We start from the raw sequence: 21039 nt of genomic DNA on the forward strand, positions 1-21039 counted from the left end.
GAAAACCTTTCAATACTGTTTCTTACCATGTGGCAAAAGAAGAAGAAGGAGAAGGGGAAGGGGAAGGGGGAGAAAGGGGAAGGGAAAGGAGAAGGAAAAGAAGAAGAAGAGGAGAAGGAGGAGGAGGAGGAGGAGGAGGAGGAAGAGGAAGAGGAAGAGGAAGAGGAAGAAAAGAAGAAACATGGCTTGCAAGAGTGGAGTCTACTAAATAAATGGATTTGCATACCAAGTTATTTCCAGGACTGAGGTGCATAGCAGTGTACAGGCATTAGATGAGGGAAGCCATAGGTGGTATTAATGAAAACAGCCTGCAGCCTGAGTCTGTAACCTTCAGAATGTGCCAGGCAAGCATGTCAATCACATACATGGGGTTTTCTACCTTTTTGTCCTCTCTCTCTCTCCCTCCTTCCCTCCTTCCTCTTCCTCCTCCTCCTTTTGAGACAGGGTCTCTTTGTGCAGCCCTGGCTACCCTGGATCTTGCTATGTAGACCAGGCTGACCTCAGACTCAGAGAGATCACTGTACCCCAGCCTCCTGACCTCTGGGATTAAAGGTGTGAGCCACCATGCCCAGCTATTCTGACCCACATTTTATCTAAAACTTCTCAGTCAGTTTTCTGCAGGTCCAGCATGCCTCTGGCTGGTAAAAAGGCCCCCATCTCCAGGTAGGCACTATCTCAAACCCCTGTTCTTGCTGTGTTGGCACTGAGGGCCCCTCTATGCCCGTTTTCCCACGCATTACCTTCTGCTGCCTGACTTGCTCCGTTCACCCGTGAGTCCCACACAGAGACTCCACACTCACACCCAGCCTGATCAATGATGGTTGACAGAGGCCGGAGAAACACAAGAAAGCTGCCCAAAATGACAACTCCTAGGTGTCACACATGCCCTGGAGTTCTCCACGGACTCACTGAGAGGTGACCCCACATGTGAGTGTTCCCCCCTTACAGACATGTGCACCTATAAAGATGTGTGTGTGTGAACATGCCAGTGACGGATCTCCCAGAGCTCACCGGAGTGCCTTTCGACAGTATTTCATAGACCCCTCCTTTGCTCAGGTCCTCCAGAGACCCCACGCCCCACTCTGAGTCATCCGCTAAGGACACACATCTTCCACCCCAGCACCAACCCTCTGTACAGTCCCAACGGAGGAACTGAGATGCTCTGACCGCTGCCCTGGCCCCTCCAGTTCTAATACCACAGTTACCATGACGTTGCTGTGTCGGCCACACTGGCATGGAGTAGACTCTCAGTAATTACGTGTGAGTGAATGAGTGGCTAGTTCGTGGCAGTTATCAGTGGTTGTCCTGGTAACCTAATTTTAAAGCTATTATCCTAAAAAGAGATATCGTCGAGAAAATGGAAAGAATGAAGAAAATGTAAGGAAGAAAGTTACTAAACTAAGAAAGTGTCATGCCTATGACTGGCTGTATGAGAGGAAGGTAGTTAATTGTAGGTTGAAGAAACACAATGCCAGTCTCCAGATGGCATGTGCGTCAGGAAGGCGGAGTTTCTGACAGTTACTCCAGGCAACATAGGAAACTTTCCTTTTTCCCCATAAAATGAACAGATACTTAGTGCTCTATTCCATCCTGCAAAAAGTCCACCGTTCATGATCTCTGTGTGTGTCTGTGTGCACATGTGTGTGTTCATGTGTGCACATGTGTGCCTGTGTGTGTAAGAGTGACCCAGTGTCTTCCTAATCACTCTCCACTTTATTTCTTATATGTAATTAATATGTGTGTTCACTCACACACAATAGTGTACAGTCGTGCGAATGTGTGAGTCTGGAGGTCAGAAAATGTGAAGCTGGCCCTCTCCTTCACCTTCACAGGGATTCCGGGGCTCAAACTCAGGTCACCAGGCTCAAGACAAAAGTGCCTCTACCAGAGAAGCCTTCTCATCTCTCTTTCTCACTGCAGGGGAACTCACTGCCTGGCTAGACTAGCTGGCCAGCCAGCCCCAGGGATCTCCCTGCCCTCTCCCCAGCAAGGGATATAAAGCCTATGTCGTCACATCTGACTTTTAACCTGGGTACTGCAGATCTGAACTCAGATCCTCCTGCATGGCAAACACTTGGCCCACTGAGCCTTCTTTAGCCTCCCAAACTGTTGCCACACTCCTAAGAGCTCTTAAGAACCCGCACACTGTGCTTTTGTCCCAGCCAGCATCCTGGAGTCCAGGGAGGAAGCCCACTCTGCTTCTACGTCTACCCCTGCACCTCCACCAACATGCTTCACCGCTTGGTACTGGCCATGAAGAAAATATAAGCAACTAAACAGAGAGAGGCCGGGCAGATGTGCTGGTTTTGCTTTATAACAGACCAAACGGTATAGAAAGCAGGAAGCAACCATCACAGATGGCTGGGACACAGGACGCTAGACTGTCAGCGGGCTCCCAGAGTCCCTCCTGGCAAGCTTGGTGACTGTCTTCCTCTCACGGTGTTAACATCTTCAGAACACACCCTCTTTAAGAGCAGAGAAAGCTCTGCAGCTGTCTGCTCTGGGCATAAAACAATCAGGTCATCAAAAGTCTAACTTAATAAAGCAGTGCTCAAGGAAAAGCACCAAGTGACTTCCACAGCCAACCCCAGCAAATTTTCCACCCACAAACTGGGACTTTCTCTTAAGTCAGATGCTGGGGCCTCTGCAAGCCTCGGGCTGCAGGTGTCCCCAAATCTCAAAATATAAAGGGAGTTGATGCTAATATACTCAACTTCTTTGTTTCCTTTCTATTTTTGAAGTAGAACCTATCGTTTTGGTTTTCTCAACATGTGCACAGGTTAAGAACATGACTTGGGACATGATGTCCTTACACTTGCTTTTATGTTAACCAGTCTGGCCTGCCAGGCCCGTCTTTAGCATCAGTGCAGAGGCGGCTACCTCTGGCACCATCTGCTGTTACCCAGGCTATGTTATTACTGACAAGTGCCAGTTGTCTGCAAGAAACCTTTGATGTGTGAACTACTGGAGTCTCTGACCAGACACACGTGGGTTTTATACATGTGAGAGAATGTGTCTCAAAGAGAAAATGCACGCTGAACCCAAGCTGTTTGTCTTCACGTCTATAACCCTATACTTGGCTGTGAGAGAAGGACGCTGTGGTGCCCAGGTCCTCTGTGAGAGCGGGACCCTGTGGTGCCCAGGGCCTCTGTGAGAGCGGGACCCTGTTGTCCAGGGCCTCTGTGAGAGCAAGACCCCGTGACACCCAGGGCCTCTGTGAGAGCGGGACCCTGTGACACCCAGGGCCTCTGTGAGAGCGGGACCCTGTGGTCCAGGTCCTCTGTGAGAGTGGGACTCTGTGGTCCAGGGCCTCTGTGAGAGCGGGACCCTGTGACACCCAGGGCCTCTGTGAGAGCGGGACCCTGTGACACCCAGGGCCTCTGTGAGAGCAGGACCCTGTGGTGCCCAGGGCCTCTGTGAGTCTCCTTGCTGGCTCCCTTGCTCCCTCACTCCCTCTCTCCCTCCCTCCATAAATACACTTCAGCTCTAGGATATGCCTATTAATTATTCTGAGCCACTTTGAAAAGCAAATTGAGCTCATGAAATCATTTTATATGCTTTCTTACTGCAAAATATAAGGTAAAAATACTTAGTGACATGTTTCTTATACGTTAATTTCAATGTATAATGGAAACTTGATACACATGCCAGCTTCCCCCCAGAAGCTTCAATAAGTTTGTGCGTGTGTGTGTGTGTGTGTGTGTTTTAAATCAACTTTTGAAAATGCCAGGGGAGAGCTTTAACTAGAAATGTGTTGATTGGTGTAAGGACTTTATTATAAAACTGTGAGAAGAGGGTTTGGGGAGAGGGGCTTGCTTGGTAAAGTGCTTTCTGCATGAGTCTAATGCCCTGAGTTCCATCCTCAGCACCCATTCAAAAACATAAACAGATGGGTGCAGTGGAACCTGCTTGAAACCCCAGCACTGGGAAGACCATAAGGTAGATCCATTGCCACCAACCGAGTTTAATTGACAAGTTCCAAGCCAAATGAGAAACATTGTCTCAAAAACAAATTGCTGAGCTACTGAGGAACAACACTCAAGGTAGTCCTCTGGTATGAACACACACACACACACACACACACACACACACACACTGTGAGAGGTGTTGGAAGAGTCATGTGACCCACAGCCATGGAAGGTAAAACCCTAAGAAGCCAAACCCACTCTAAACAGCAGCCAGCTCCTCCCCATTGTAATCCGTAGGTCTGTCCGAGGCTATGTCAACACTGCATAAGTTCCTGAGAGAACAGGAGGAGCTGAGGGGTAGAGGAGTTAGGCTCATAAGACAGTGGGGTTTCCCAAGCTTTCCCCACCTTCCTGGAGAGTCCCGCAGGAGCCCATGCCTGTGGGATCTGCTTCTCTGCAGAAGCTCCGTGAGTGGGAAACACAGATAAGGGACACATGGCCTGTCCCGAGGGAGTGTACAGTCTCTCGGGAGGTAGGCGTGCATCTGATCAAAGGGCATGCGTGAGAAGGACATGTGTACATGCATGTAGATGTGGAAGCCAGAAGTTGATAGCAGGTGTTTTCCTCCATCATTTTCCACCTTATTTTCTCTTTGAAGCGCTCTCTCACTGAAGCTGGAGGTCAGTTTCAGCTAAACTGGCTGGCCAAGGAGCCCTGGGGAATCGTCTTGTGCCTATCTCCCCAGGGCTAGGATTGCTGGCATGTGCTACCATGCACAGCTTCTTACATGACTGCCAGAGACTCAAACTCAGGTCCGTATACTTGTGCAGCAAGTAGTTTAATCTCTCTAGCCCGGTCACAAGAACCCAATGCCAGTGCCGACAGCTCTGATTCTGTAGGGTACAGGCATCTTCAGTGTCTCTCAAGAGTTGACAGATGTTTTGATTTTATAATTATCAATACTGCGAATGCCATTTTGCATAAATACATAGTAAAGAGGTGGCAACAATATGTTTGGGACCATTTTGAAACTGTTAGAAATCCTGTCCTAATCCGAAGTCAAAATTCATTGAATCATTCTTTATGAAACTCAAGCCAGAAATTTAAACAACTATTATTAAAGTCAATCATTCTGAAACATTACAAATATTACTAATTTTATACTTGCATGTTGGTGAATGGCAACATGAAAACATTAAAAACCGTCAGAAGTCTTTTCAAATTGAATCGTTGTGCTTTTATAAGAGCAGGAAACTTTGTATAAACGGGGATGAAAACCCTTCAGTTCATAGAAGACACTGCTCTTGAATCAGAGCCAAGGTGTTTTACCCAAGATTCCTTGGGGTTAAAGAGGATGGCAGCATGCAAAGGGGAAAGTGCAGTGAAATCACGTGAGGAGACACCATGAACCCTGGCGGAAACACCTCCGGCTCATTATGTACTTGGCCTTTGAATTAATTTTTGGTTGTGTGTTCAGAAACCTTTCTGTTGCCAAGTGTTTTGTGACCCCCAGCCCCACATTTGGTTACACAAGCCCATGTGGGTCACAACCCCCTGTTTAAGAATCTGCAGCATGTACTTCAGAGATCCGGTCACAAGGGTACTTTCTCAGATACTCAAGGAAATAACGAAACTCTAGCCTCCAAATAGCTACCACTGCATGCTATAATTTAATATGGAATCAAAGGCGATTGCAAGCCACGCAGGCAAGCTGGCATCATTTTTATTCAATGTTGGGACAATGGACTAATGATTTAGAAACAGGGTGAATTTAGGTAAATTTCAAAACTGACATCAAGCTGCCCTGCCAGTGATTAAGGGCGGCACAGAAAGCCATTCGCTTTTACTTTCATCTTAACACCCCCGAAGAGTCGTTTAGAAGCGAGAACCAGTCGGATATGGGGGTGTAATTTAGTTGGTAGAGGCTTACCTAATGCTCGCAAAGCCTCCTGTAACTCCAGTGCTCAGGAGGTGGAGGCGAGAGGATCAGAAGTTCAAAGTCACCCTTGGCTTTATAGCTGGTTGGAAGCCAGTCTGATCTATATGAGATCATGTCTCAAAAAGAGTAAATGAATAGATAAAAAGTACAAAATTTTCAAAAGTGAAAGTGTGGGCCAAGAGTTCTCACCGAGAATAGGGAGGTAGAAAGCACAAGGACTTTGGTAGAGGCCCCTTAGAGGGTTCCCCTGATGGCCAGAGGCAGACAAGCAAGTGCTTCCATTAATAAATGCCCAGAAGCTGAGGGCTCACGGCAGGAGGTTTCGCTCTAATGAATCCCAGTGTGACTACAAGGCTTCCTCTATATCAGCTTCTCCAGCTGAGGAACTCGGTCCCCAGAATCACCAGAGCAACAGAACAGAGGAGAGGAAGTACCCTGGCTTTCAACTGTCCAGCCTGGGAGATGGCAAACAGGACTCCCACCCACACAGTTGCTAATCGCTACTCACACAAACCCAAATAAACCCCACAGTGGACCCTCCCCAAAGCAGAAGCTGGGAAAGGATTTGAATGGGGTTGGGGCTACCATGCTAAGAATCCCCATCAAGTGTGGACATGGCTGTCTTGCCTGGAGGAGACAGGTGGCACAGACACTGAAAACTATCTGTGTCCCTCTGGCAGCTGGGGATGTCTCCAATGCTCAGGAACTGCCCAGTGCTTCAGGACCGCACTAAAGATGGACCAATCAAACCCCTGCTACCAGAGAAAGGGCTCTAACAGGGCCAAGGTGGATTGCAAAGGACAGGGGAGGTGTGATCAGGGACCATGGACAGAGACAACGGCATCAGCTGAGAAGGGGAAACACACTGGCATCTGCCACACAGAAACTGAATCTCCAGAGAGCTCTAGCTGCAGACCCAAGAAACCAAAACAACACCCACAAGAAGCTCAACCGACTTCATCTAAGCCATCAGGCACAGCAGGAGCAGTGCCTAAGGGATCTACTCCACTGGAGAGGTTCATGCTCAGCCCTCTTGAGGATCCACACTCTCCTGGGAAGGAATGACCATGGACCTTGTATTTAAAGTGTGATCCCCAAACAAGAAACACCTACAAGAGTTTAGGAGCTAGTACAAAAGGCGGCATCTCAGACACGAAGACATTCTGAACCCAAATCTCCGTTTTTACCTACATCACCAGATGGCTCAAATGCCCAAAGCTGCTTTAAAGTCTGGTACAGCCAAACAATCTTCTCTGGCTAAACATGTCAGTAATTTCAATTGGTTTTGGTTGTAGTATCTGGTAAGCATTGTACATCACAGTCACAGAACAGTTGGAACATGCCCACCCTACCAATAAAGGAAAGAAGCTCACAGGTCTTGCGGCCTTGACGTCTCAGAGCCAGGATCCGCAGGCAGGTCTGAAGGACTCTAGAGTCCTCACTCTGTAACCACACAGACCTGGAACCTTGTCATCTGGAAACTTCTGAGAATACTTAGTCTTGAGGGTAGCACAGGCAGCTCTAGAGAGTTCCCTTCATGCCACCACTGACCCAGCCTTTATCTCCCTTCTCTCTTCCTGCCCACAGGATGATGGCTCCACACAGGCCACTGTCCCTAGGAGACGGCCTCTCATCCCCGAGTAAGTACTTTACAAGCTTGCTCAATAACAGTTTGACGAGTTCATGAAAATATCTCCCCTTTAATCATGGAAGATGCTGAGGGAAATTGAAGGGCTCTCATTATGGAAAGGAAGGTGAAGACTTTGGATTCCCAGAGAAGTTCAAAGTCTTGCCAGGGATCTCTGGGAAACATAGGATAACTAGGAATGAAACCCAAAGCCCCTCCCCAATTCCCAGGATCGATGTCTTCATCCTCTTCCTCCACCTTTCTGGATTTCTGACCTACACTACCATGCAGTTCACAGAAACACCCCTTTCAAATGACTCCCCCATAGACACCTCAAAAGGGGCTCTGGCAGCTGGGTGGTGATGGCACAGGCTCAAATCCCAGCACTCTGGAGACAGAAGCAGGCAGATCTCTGTGAGTTCAAGGCCAGCCTGGTCCATAAATTGAGTTCAAGACATTTAAGGCTGTTACACAGAGAAAAGCTGTCTTGAAAAAAAAGGGGGGGGTCTACCACCATGCAGGATGAATTTAGATATTGTCAGGCAGCCACCTGGGAAAATGGGGAGAGTTGGGGCATGAACACCCTCGACCCCAATGAAGGAACATTCAACAATCAAAGGCCTCCAAGGAAGCAGTCCTCTCAGCTGTACCCCCTGGAACACTTGTATGTACTGCCAAAGGCACGCAGATGACGGCCATGGCACTGCGGCTTGCCATGTCTGGGCACCAATACCCATGGGCCTGGACAGGGCACTTTCTGTGAATTTACACAAAAAGCACTCTAGAGGACCCAGGCTGTCTGCTGCTGCTTGAGCAGAGACCAGGCTGGGAGAAGGCAGCCACTCACCCCAGAGAGGTACCACTATAACTGAAGCTGTGAGACCCAGGTTCACCCAGTGCTTTCCCTTCCCCTTGCTGCATTTAGAAAGACACGAAGGCCTTTATTTACTCAGCTTGTCCATGGAAAAGCAAAATATTTGCCTGAAACAGTAAGGGAAGCATAAGAGAGAAATTTCTCTTGGACTGGGAAATGGGAGAGTTTCACACACACACACACACACACACACACACACGCATACATAATACACATGCACACACAAACACGCACATACATACATGCATTTTCACAAACATACACACACATACAAACACACACACAGAGACATAGAGAGAAATGAGAACTTGGGACAGCCCAACAACTCTCCACTTTGTTTTTGTTTCTCTGAGCCCCAAGCCCAAGGGCTGTGCCCCCTAGAACACTTGTATGTACTGCCAAAGGCACACTGATGAAGGCCACAGCACTGCGGCTTGCCAGTCCCCGTCTGGGCACCAAGACCCATGGGCACTTTCTGTGAATTTATCCAAAGGCATCCTAGAGGACCCGGGCTCTCCACTGCTGTTTAAGCAGATAGGAGAGGAACACATTGCCTGAGAAGTCTGTCAGATATGGAGATACAGATTTGTAATCCCAGCATTCAAGAGGTGGAGGCAAAAGGATCATGAATTCAAGACCAGCCTGGTTTACACGAGATCCTGCCCTCAAAAGTTAACACAGGAAGAAAAAAAATGGGGAGAAGGAAAAGGGGAAGAGAAAGAAAGAGAAGCAAAGGGAATGTGTGCTGGTTTGGTTTTTGTAAAGTTGACTCAAGTCAGGTCACTTGGGAAGAGGGAACCTCAATTGTGAGATGTCTCCATCACACTGGCCTATAGGCAAGTCGATGAGCATTTTCTTGATTAATGATTGATGTGGGAGGGTCCAGCTCACTGTGGGCAGTGCGATCGCTGGGCAATTCAACCTGGGTTATATCAAAAAGCAAGAGGACCAAGCCATGGGCAGCAAACCAGTATGCAGCATTCTTTCTACTACCTCTGCTTCCGTCTCTGCCTTCAGGTTCCTAGCCTGACTTCCCTTCCTGGTGGACTGCAACCTGAAAGCTGAAATAAACCCTTTCCTCCCCAAGATGCTTTTGGTTACAGTGTTCACACCAACACCAGAAGGCAAACTAGACCAGGAGGGAAATGACTCCCCGTCTTGAGATTGGATTTTTCTGTCTGTTTGCTTTGTTTTGTTGTTGTTCCTTGGAATCAGATACTGAGGAAGAATTCCTAGGACAGTGAGTTAGTGTGTTAGCATGCTAGCCCTTGTTCACAGGAAAGAATGGGTTACAAATGAGTCAAGAAACCAGCGCAAGCCAAGCAAAGCCAGCCAAGAGCCTGGCGATCAACCTGATGGAAGGCCACAGGAACTTTGGTAAGAGTATCGTGCCTCACTCGCTGTCCTAGTGAAGAGCCTGGGAGCTAGATAATGTTCTCTTGAAGATTCACCAGTTCCTTGTCAAGGGCTGCCCCAGGGGGACATACAATTCCACCCAGTCCTTGCTCTGAGCTTGTACAAGCAAAGCAGTGCAAAGGTCCCTTCCACAGGCAGAGGGCATTGCCCCTGGGAACCAAGTACTCAGGGAACAGACAGGCAAGCATAGCAGGGCTGGCCATAAAAGAACCATGCTCTAAAACCATTAGCACTAAATGAAAAGAGAGTTGGAGAGTATAACTCAGAAATCACATCTACCTCTCTCTCTCCTGTGGCATCATTAACAATACAATTGCATACCAACAAGCTTTCCTGAAGTTGGGCTGTAGGTAAACCAGCACTCCAGCCCTGCTTACCTCCCTGGGGTTCTGCTTTCTGCTGCCTGCCCCGGGGTTAATGTGTGCCTGCCTATAGCTCTGGGTACCCCATTTCCTTGTGACCCTTAGCACAACACCAACTCAGCAGATTACCCCTGTAATCCACAGACCCCATTCCCAGCCACTACCACACTCATCACAGGGCGGATCTCCCCACCGCCGCCACCATGTGTTATAAAAGTTGTTGACAATGGGACCTGGCTTCTACTGGACAGCCACCACCAAGTAGAAGGAAGAGGATGGTCTGGACTTGGAAGGAGTGAGGTGAAGAAATGACTCACTGTCAGGAGCAAACAACCTAATTCCCTCACAACTTCTCACCCCCACTCCCAGCAGGCAGATACTCTGGGAAGGTGTCCCCAGACGCCTCTGCCCAGCCCGGGTGCAGCGCGGGTGCAGCCTTATCCTTTCTCCACCACACCTCGCCCCCAGAACCAGACGTGGAAAGGAGTGAAAAACGTGGCTCTATATTTGAAATGAATTGATGGTTTGGTTTCTCCCGCTCTGATTTATCCTGTTGATGCCCAAATGTTCTGCCTGTAGTATGTTTTTCCTGGTCCCCCTTTGTTCTTCAGTGTCTGTCTCTCTAGCTAGATCAGCACTCCGGAGAACAGGGTTCTAGAAACTACTCCACCACTCTGGGGTAATCCTAGGCAAGGAGGTGGCTTCGTCAAAACAGAGATTCTTTCAAGAAAGGATGGAATGAGGGAGGTCCCTTGGTGACTAGCGCCTGGCCCACGAAGACAATCAATCATTGACAGTTCTCTCCGTGCCTACGGCCTTGCAGCACCTGCCCAGTGTGTTTTTCCAGGAATGGCGCTCTGGCTGCTTAGAAAGGGGAGCAGCTCCAGCCGCTGTTACCCCCTTGCAAGTGAGTTTCCCCGTGGTGTAGAGGGGTTGCACAAGTGCACATATGCACACAACACACGCACGCATGCACCGACGCATGCACAGCGCAGCCCCGTGGGGTCTACCTCTATTGCCCCTTCGCTCCAGAGTGGGGTTCCAACTGACAGTCGCCAGGGGCACTTACCCGGAGTTGGAGGCGCAGGGCGGGTGGGTGCCGGAGGGGCCGGGGTCGCGGGCGGTGGCGGCGGGCGCAGGGCGGGCGCGGCTGGCATGGCTGGCGGCCTGGCTGCAGGTGGCAGCTCCGGGACTTGGCCCGACGGGGGCCAAGCGGACACGGGGAAGGCTCCGGGACTACAGTCTGTACCAAGAAGCTTGGGTCTCCTGTTCGCTTTTGTAGGCAAAGGCGGCAGCCACAGTGCAAAGACAAGTCTCCCGGCGCAAGCTTGACAACTGCGCACCGCCCCGCCACCCTCCAGCCCCGCCCCGCCCCGCCCCGCCCCACCTCGCCCTAGGCCTCCTGTGGGCGGTGGAGTTGGCGGTCAACTTGGTCAAGCAGGACGCTGGAGGAGCGCTCTCAGGAGAGTAAGGATCCCATGAGACCTCCCTCTCCCATCTCCTTCCCTCCTCCCTTCTCTCTCCTCCTTCCTCTCCCTCCTTCCCCCTTTCTCTCCGCAAGGCTGTTCCAGCCAAGGAACTTGGAGACAGGTTTTGACCTGTGTCTCCACAGTGTTCTCAGTTGGTGACACCCAAGTCAAGGAGACCTGGAACCCCAGCAACCCTGCTTCTCCCGGCGGGCAGTAGAAAGCAGACTGTAGGAACTCCACCAATGCATCCTTCCTGCACCCAGAATCAAAGTTAGAACACAGTGGTCCAAACTCACAAGTTGAGAGACACACTGTAGAAGGTCTTCCCATCTTGCGGTTACTGATGCCATGGAAGGCCTTTTATGAAATCGCCCCTTCTCAGCAGCACACACTGAAGGGTTGGAGTTTCAGCAACAGATCGATTTTCTCCTTAGGGGCCGTTCACAGCCACTCTTTCCAGTCCAGTTCTTTGTATTTGGGGAAAGAGCGGATACGAGTCAAGCAAACTGAGCTTGAGAGATCAGATGGTGTGTTTTCTGCCTGCCACAGCAACAGTCGAACAACAGCTGATGGCAGGGTGGATAATCATTTACACATGGCTTTGGCTTTGGTGAATCCGCCCAGCAGCAGGGACGAAGCTCCAGCTCAAGACAACACACCACAGAGAAGCTCAGCGATCGCACACCTTGCTGCATGCTGTGGGGAAATTGCTGAACTGCTGTCCAGCCCACTTTCCCCCCTTTCTGGCCTGTCAACAGAACCCCAATTATTAGCTGAATATACTGTAATCTGAAGAAAAAAAAGTATTTCCCAGTTGTCCCAGTGCCCAAAATAGCCGGGAGAGAAATTTTTGGCCAGTGAAATATAACTGGGAAGCTTTGTGTGTGACTCTCAAAATGATTCTAAGGCTAATAGATATGTTCCATTGCCCCTTCCAACCTCCTGCCTCGTCCCAGCATCCCACAATGATGTCTATAGTAGGTTAGAATTTAGGGTCGATTCTTGGCTCCGTCTTCTAACAGAATTAGAAAATCCGCCTGTAAGGACAGTCTCTCATTACTGTGATGAAACAGCCAAGCTAACCAATAACCAAATTTAAAGATCTTTTTTATGATTTTAAATGACGTGTCCTAGAGTGTGGGTCTAGAGTGTCGGTGGGTGTGTATACATACGTGTCGGTGGTACCCACAGAGTTCAGCAGAGGCTTGTCTGATCCCCAGCATTTGTGAGCCAAGGCATGTGCTGTTGGGAATGCAATTCAAGTCTTCTACAAGAGAAGTAAGCACTCGTAACCACTAAGCCATTTCTCTAGCTCCCTGAGTTAGCCACTTTAAATGGAGGAAATATTAGGTGTGTCTCACAGTCTCAGAGGTTTCAATTCATGCTTACTTTGGCCCTGGTGGTGGCACAGTATGCCATGACAAGAACACAAGGGGACCTATTTATATCATGATTGCCAGGAAGCAAAGATAAGAAGGCATGGGGCCCTGGTATCCCTTCGAGGGTGTGATGCCCATGACTTAACTTCCTACTAATTGCCACACCCGCATGGTCCACCGTCCCCTAATAGCACCACAGACTAGTGAACAAGCCTTCAACTCCTAGACTTTGGAGGGAAATCCCAGAAATAAATCATAACACCATTATCCCTTTAAACTATAGCATTTCTCTGCATCTTTTTTTTTTTTTCGCGACAAGGTTTCTCTGTAGCTTTGGTGCCTGTCCCACAACTAGCTCTTGTAGACCAGGCTGGCCTCGAACTCCCAGAGATCTGCCTGCTTCTGCCTCCCAAGTGCTGGGATTAAAGGCGTGTGCCACCACCACCCACCTTCTGCATCTTGTCTTTAATTGTGGCCATCTTACTTACATGGCCAATGGGACTCTACTGGATATGCACCCTCCTGGATTAACTTCTTAGGGTCTGCTCCTGACACTTTTTGAGCAGCTACTGCCCAAGGCGAACATACAGAAACATGACTCAGACCTCAGTATCAGCTGGCAGCTAACATTTGACCTGATGGGGCCACCACATAGGACTGTAGACCCAGAAGTGACACCGATAAATAAATGCCCATAGTTACAAACAACTAAGTTCTGAGCTACTTTGTCCCTCAAGGTGATTTCAGCAAAAGCTAGCTTGTTTGATGACTGGCAAAGGCTGGAGGTCCAGCAGCCTTCTTGGATTATATGGTAGCCTTAAAGTTTTAAGACAAGACCAAAAAATTACAGAGCAATAAAACAGAGGCCTGGGTTCTTTGTGATATCATGAAGTTATGTCAATTTTAAATTTCCCTTTAAAGAGAGAGGACACCCTTGTATATTTGAGCCACTACAGTCTTATTACCTGAGAAGTGGCATTTGTGTTCATCCTTTAATAAAGAAAGGTAACACTGAGTACAGACATAGGCGGTCATTCCAGTGCAAATGGAGGTCTGCGAAGGAACGCCATGCTCACAGTGAGCCACTGAACTAGAAATTGTTTGGCATCGCTCAAGGGAGTGGAACAGTAGCCATGGAGCCCGACCAAGGCAATACTTTGGTCGTAAGTGAGCAATATTCACTCACGGAGCTCAAATTGAGTGGAAGAGTCAGAGGCATTCTGAGGTTGTCTAGGGAAATCTCCAAGGGGTGGAGAGACAAATCATGTGAGTGCTTCCCACACAGGCTGAGCACCAGAGTAGGGATCTCTGGAACCTACATAAGCACCAGGCTAGTACAGCAGCTCACCTGCTCTTTCATCTTCAGAGGCAGAGATGGGGGAGGGGGGTCCTCAGAGGAAGCTCCATAACAAGACTAGCCGTACTGTTGAGCTAAGTTCTGGGTTCAAGCGACTTTGACCCAATGAATAATATGAACAAGAATGATTTCCAAAATAACATCGGGCATCTACATGCATTTGAACCCCACACATATACACACACATGCCAACACACACACACACACACACATGCCAACACACACACACACATGCCAACACACACACACATGCCAACACACACACACACACACACACACACACACACACACACACATCTCAAGGTCCAAATCAGGAGCAGAAGGAGAGAGAGCACCAGCAAGGAACTCAGGACCGCGAGGGGTGCACCCACACACTGAGACAATGGGGATGTTCTATCGGGAACTCACCAAAGCCAGCTAGCTGGCCTGGGTCTGAAAAAGCCTGGGATAAAACCGGACTTGCTGAACATAGCGAACAATGAGGACTACTGAGAACTCAAGAACAATGCAATGGGTTTTTGATCCTATTGCACGTACTGGCTTTGTGGGAGCCTAGGCAGTTTGGATGCTCACCTTACTAGACCTGGATAGAGGTGGGCAGTCCTTGGACTTCCCACAGGTCAGGGAACCCTGATTGCTCTTTGAGCTGATGAGGGAGGGGGACTTGATCCGGGGACGGGGAGGGAAATGGGAGGCAGTGGCGGGGAGGAGGCCGAAATCTTTAATAAATAAATAAATTTTAAAAAAATTTAAAAAAAAAAGAAAGCAAAAAAAATCTCCAAGTCCTTTAAAAGCAGCAGAGCAGAGCTCTGCAGCCTTGCTCCAAAACGCCCCTCACTATTGCCGTGTTTTAGGATCCACCTACTCCAGGGGAAGAATGCACTCACCCCGGTTGATTTATTCTAACCAGCCAGACTCTGGCTCACCTCCTTTGGAATAGAGGGGTCCCTCTCTGTCCAAAACTTCCACAGACCAGTGGGAAGAAGACAGGAATAAAGGAGTGGCCGTCATACTTAAGTGTGCAGGGCACTTTAAGACCTGAGAGGAAGTTACACAAGGTGAAAAAATTAATAAACAGAACCAGGACACCCGTAGGCTTTGTTGAGGAAGGACCCAGAAGTGTCTCCAGGAGGCTGCCCTGACTGCGATGCCACTGTGGGTTTAAGAGTGGCTTGGAGAAGAGATTTTGATGGAGATCATGGAACCTCTGAGAGAATCCGCCCTATTTGTTCCCAGAATCACACAGGGTTAGGGTAGCTCCAGGCCAGGCGGAAGCTTCAGAAAGGGGAAAAAAGGAGACTCTTCCAAGGTAGAGCTCCCTAGTCTAATGAGTCTGCAGCGTGCAGGCCACAGTCTGCTCATCAGATTAATATAGTTTTTCTTTTTTTATTCATCTATTCATTTTAGATCCTGGTCACAGCCTCCCCCAACATCCTCCCCTCCCAATCCCTCTCCCCATCCCCCTCTCCCACCCACCCCAATTGCCTCCTCATCTATCACCATCCACGAAAGAGCAGGTCTCCTGTGAGTATCAATAAACATGGCCTATCAAATCACAGTAAGACTCCAAGTATTAAGGTTGGGCAAGGCAACCCAGTATAAAAAGTAGGGTCCCTAAAGCCAGTAAAAGAGTCAGAGATAGCCCTTGTCCCCACTGTTAGGAGTCCCATAAGAAGACCAAGTTACACAGCTGTAACATATATGCAAAGTTCCTAGGTCAGTCCCGTGCAAGCTCATAGGGACTCACAGACACTGAACTAATAACAGGGCCATAAACCTATGATTTTTTTTGTTTGTTTTTGTTTTTCGAGACAGGGTTTCTCTGTGGCTTTGGAACCTGTCCTGGAACTAGCTCTGTAGACCAGGCTGGTCTGGAACTCACAGAGATCCGCCTGCCTCTGCCTCCTGAGTGTTGGGATTAAAGGCGTGTGCCACCATCGCCCGGCCATAAACCTATGAATTAATGTCAAGTCCAATCCTGTCACCAAGTGCTCTGATGTCCCTTCTATCCCACTCACTATATAGGTGTTCCCAGTCAGAGCCTAGGCGTCTCTGCATCTCTCCCCTCCAGCGCACCAGTGGTAGTCAAGTCAGCCATTGGTTCTGACCTATCCTGAAGTCAGCACAGTTGTCTCTCTGGTTTGAAGACTCATCAAAACAGACCACGGTCCACTCCACTGAGAAGCTTCAAAGACAAAGAAGTCAGCTGCTGCCTAAGAGAAAACAAGGAATTCAAGTGCCTGTAATCCCTTTTCTCGCTTCGTTGGTAAGTCAGCTCCATATAATGAGAATTAATGAGCATATCTAAAATGTTACCACCTTTTCTGGGTCTTCTTCTCCTTATTCTTCTCCTTCTTCTTTTCTTCCTCTTCCTCCTCCTCCTCCTCCTCCTCCTCCTCCTCCTCCTCCTCCTCTTCTTCTTCTTCTTCTTCTTCTTCTTCTTCTTTTGAGTGATTAAAGGGTGTGTGTCTCATTTGGCTGGTCTAGCTAGGCAGCTTGCCAAAAGATCTCCTGTCTCTACATCTCAAGCCCTTAGATTAGAGTGAGACCACCATGCTTAGCAGTTCTGAAGACTCAAATTCTGTTCTCATATTTGTTCAACAAGCATTTAATCCACTGACCCATCTCTCCAGGCCCTCAAACAGATCAGTTTATTTCCACTGTCTGGCAAAGTCCCCCCTACACACACACACACACACACACACACACACACACACACACACACACAATAGGCTAAAAATTGTTGGTTTTTTTAATTGTTTTTTTTTCCTTTAGTGTCCACAGGTTTGTGTGACTTCCGTAACAGCCACGGGGTAAGGAACTTTCACTAGCTTGTCTTCTGTGTGTTCTCTCCAGGCACGACCTTGCTGTGGCTGACCAAATGCTTTGTTTCCTGACTCCCTTCCTGTTTCAAGCAAAGGTTACTATTCCTGAAATGTGCCTGCTGCTCTGGGTATTTTTCCCCAGTCATTAATTACAAATTTGCCAACTTCACACTTGAATGTGTGGTTTATTCTGGGTCCCATTCCTGGGGCTCTGTAGCTGTTTAAGATGATGAAAAGAATATGGAATTTTCTGTCGTTTAGCCTGCCGTTTAGTTTCAAGACACAGAGTCGGGTTCAGAGGACTTTTGTGTGCTGAAGTTCCCAGCAGAAAGTCACACCTATGCTGAGGATTGAAGCCCAAGCAATTGATCAGAACTTCATGGTTGTGGGGTTCTGGAACATTGCAGATGCAGAACCAAACTATCTGAGTTCTCTTCTCCCCTTCACAGTCATCCACTGTCCACCCGTGTGTCTGCTTTTCGTTATCAGGAAAAGCTATTGGCAGAGCAGACTTAGGTAGCTTCCCCCTACCCAAAAGTTAAGAATGCCATCGATGGCATCTGAAGCCTACAGCAGAGTCTCCTGTGCTTTGGGGTGACCACCCATCTGATGTCCTTACTAATATGTTGGGAATGCCTTGGTTTGTGACTTTCGTTCTGTAACTGTAAAAATATCGTGCAACTGTCTTCCCGTTGGCACATGTCACTCAGGAGCAAGCTCAGTCTGTGTTCCCAGGTCCTGGTCATTCATATTAGACTCAGAAGAAATTATCTTTTATTCCCTTTGAGGCAAAAGCAGCATTTTGAGTTGATGCTGCTGTGCCAGATTTTATACCTTCCCTCGTGAATCTACTAGTTTCTTTAAGAACAAATAAATCAGTGGGGGGAGGGGGAGAAGGGTGGGAGGAGGGGGAGAAGGGTGGGAGGAGGGGAAGGGAAATGGGAGGCTGGGAGGAGGTGGAAACTTGTTTTTTGTTTATGCTTTTTTTTCTTCTTTTTGCAATAAAAAAAATAGAAAAAAAAAGAACAAATAAATCAAAAAGAAGACAAGAACAAAAACAAAACTATGTGACTGAGTGAAGTCATTTAGAGACCCCGGCATCGTTTCCCCCTTGCACAGTGGGATCTATTTGCTACATCTAATTTTCTTCACAGTTTACATGTAGAGCATTTGAATTGCCAATGTTTATAATCCATTTTCTTTACTTAGCATAGCTGTAGAGATTCGGTGGAGAAATATAGAAAAAAATCCTCCCTTAAATAATCCGAGCCGCCGCTGGAAAATTCAAAGGCTTTATTAAGTTTACAGAGTTAGCATCCACTTTTTAAAACATTGGGCAGAATAGTTTATTTTGAGAATAACATCCGCTTTAGAACCTATTGCTTTAATCCCAGAATAGATGGGACTGGGGCAGGAGGATAGAGAGATGGAGGATAGCCTGGACTATGTAATGAGATTATCTCAAAAAAAAAAAGAACAAATGGATAAACAAACAACAACAACAATAACAAAAGCCTAGCGGCAGGTCAGGCTCGGCTTCAAGGTCTAGGCAGTTTGCAGATTCGAAACCCAGCACGGCAAGCCTTTTCAGCTACACTACAGGTGGGAAAGGCTGTCTTCTTTCTCCATATCGGAGTGCAGCACGCATCGCTGCGGTTCCCTAGCTATCCTTTGACATTGAGAAGAGCGCCAAGAGTTTATCATAGGCCAAGTGCATTGTGGATGATTGTGTTTCGAGAGCTGGGCAACTTCTAGTGCTTGCAGCTCAGCGGATCTGAAAAGTAGGAGTGAATTAGATATAAATGTCTTCTGTCTGTGTGTGGACATGAATGCCTGGCTTTGCACGTTCCGTACCTTACTGTGGGACATGGAACTGGCAGTTGTTTTTTTTTTTTTTTTATTTATTATGTATATAGCATTCTGTCTGGATGTTTGCTTGCAGGCCAGAAGAGGGCACCAGATCTCATTACGGATGGTTATGAGCCATCATGTGGTTGCTGTGAATTGAACTCAGGACCTCTGGAAGAGCAACCAGTGCTCTTAACCTCTGAGCCATCTCTCCAGCCCCCCTGGCAGTTGTTTTGTGTGACTTCTTTACTCTTGGAGGACAGGCTTGGTCATTTAGTAGAATACAATATATTATTGCAGTAGTACAGCATTTTCAGGCTTCAATCTAGTGGTTTTTCAGCCACGATGTTCAACCGTAGGCAGTGTGTTTGTTTTTAGATGTGCAGACTAAGTTTCAAAAGTCTGCCAGGAGCCTGTGCCACCCAACATGAATATATCACTGTATAATGAAGACTTGAGACTGGTTTTACTGTCCTTCGTCACTGCACAGCTCAAGATCGGTTCGTGGTTTTGAAAATGCCCTTTTGATTCTATTGCTATTAACACAATAGGGTTGTAGCAAGTAGTGATCTGTACCTCGCGTCTGGCACTGAGAGTGTGTGTGTGTGTGTGTGTGTGTGTGTGTAAAACTGAAATTACTTCGGTTCATATTTAGACAAAACCTCGTAAAGTATGACACAGCTCTCACCCACATGGCACATAAATGAAGAAGCCATGCGAAAGTGACTCTTGTGTCCCTGATGAAGAGATGTCGTGGAGGATATGTAGAATAAACTGGAGAATAAATGCTGGGGACAACGCTAATAGACTATCAGCCACACACCAAAACAAAGCAAAATATCCCCACCAAGCTATGAGCCTGCTCCTAAAAGGCTAATTTATATGGCAGGAACAATGTTGGCCGAGAACATCAGAAGTTAGAACCGGTGTACCCTGTGGCCACTGTACCATACCTGAGGGACCCATGAAAATCAGGACGATCAAATTGCAGCAGCTAATGTCTCCTTTCTCAGCATGCTACAAGGAGAAACAGGCAATAAATATAACTCCGTTTTTCTCACAGTCAGACACAATTACAGTAAGAGGTATGCATATCTAAGTATAGAGATGAAGATGCCTCCAGGGTCTGGATGCGGCTTGAATCAGCCACAGACATTGTTTTATGTGTGCATCTTAAATAACTAAAATAAAAATAATAAAAATACATGTATCCAGTCAACAAGTATTCATTGATAAACTCTAACGCTCACCACCTGGGCTCTGAGACCATTTTGTATGGTCTTCAGAAAGAGGCTGCACCATAAGTTCTATGGAGCAGTGCCCGTATTCAAACCAAATAGCTGCATAGCTGGCACCCTCTGGCATCCTGAGGACCTAGAATTGTGATTTAGTAGCAGTAAGCTTGCTCCATGGTTCAAGTCAAGAGCTGGAGAAACTAGGACCCACCTCTCCCACTCTACATCCGAAGCTACTGTCGTGATTAGTGTTGGCTTTTTCTTTAACATCATACACTATGACATTTAAATTTTTTGACTTTTTTTTTAAGCAAAGGGTGGTAAATTTGATGGTCCAAAACTCCCATGTAGGATCTAAATTTTTTAAAGAACAAAATTTTGAAAAAAAAAGGGGGGTTTTAAAAAGAAATGACAACACATCTCCATTTACAAAGGAAGCAGGGAGGTCAGCCAGGATGGGTAAAGGAAGCAGGCCAGTCAGCCGGTCAGGTGTTTGTTTGGTGGTTTGATGAGTTCTTTGTCTTTGTCTTTCACACTGCATAGGAATTCCTGGTTTGAAATTTTAAGAATTTCGTAACTATGCAGGAAGTGCTGAGAGCATCCCACTTACACTCAGTGTGGATGGTGAAGGCCAGACCCAGTGCCAGAGAACGCAGTGCGGATCTTCTCTTTAAAAGACCCCCCCACCACCAACTTTGCTCTGTTTACTTATAGTAATGCCAGTTCTTACAACATTTTAGCACCAAGAAAAATCACGCCAAAAAGAAAGAAAATTCAAATTATCCCTATGTCAAAGAAGG

General features: G+C 47.6%; 1 protein-coding gene across 2 annotated transcripts in view; it reads right to left on the reverse strand.

Moving 5' to 3' along the window:
- Positions 1-11500, reverse strand: part of Dclk3 (doublecortin like kinase 3) — a 48383-nt gene extending 36883 nt beyond the window's left edge. For both annotated transcript variants that reach the window (XM_041676719.1, XM_041676720.1), the window contains exon 1: positions 11196-11500. In XM_041676719.1, the coding sequence (XP_041532653.1) occupies positions 11196-11283 (88 nt within the window). In that variant the 5' untranslated portion in view covers positions 11284-11500. The remainder of the gene's footprint in view (positions 1-11195) is intronic.
- Between the last annotated feature and the right edge of the window lie 9539 nt (positions 11501-21039).

This window comes from Microtus oregoni, unplaced genomic scaffold (genome assembly GCF_018167655.1).
Source record: "Microtus oregoni isolate MIOR12 unplaced genomic scaffold, Mior012 000028F_ref0000031, whole genome shotgun sequence".
Classification (NCBI taxonomy): domain Eukaryota; kingdom Metazoa; phylum Chordata; class Mammalia; order Rodentia; family Cricetidae; genus Microtus; species Microtus oregoni.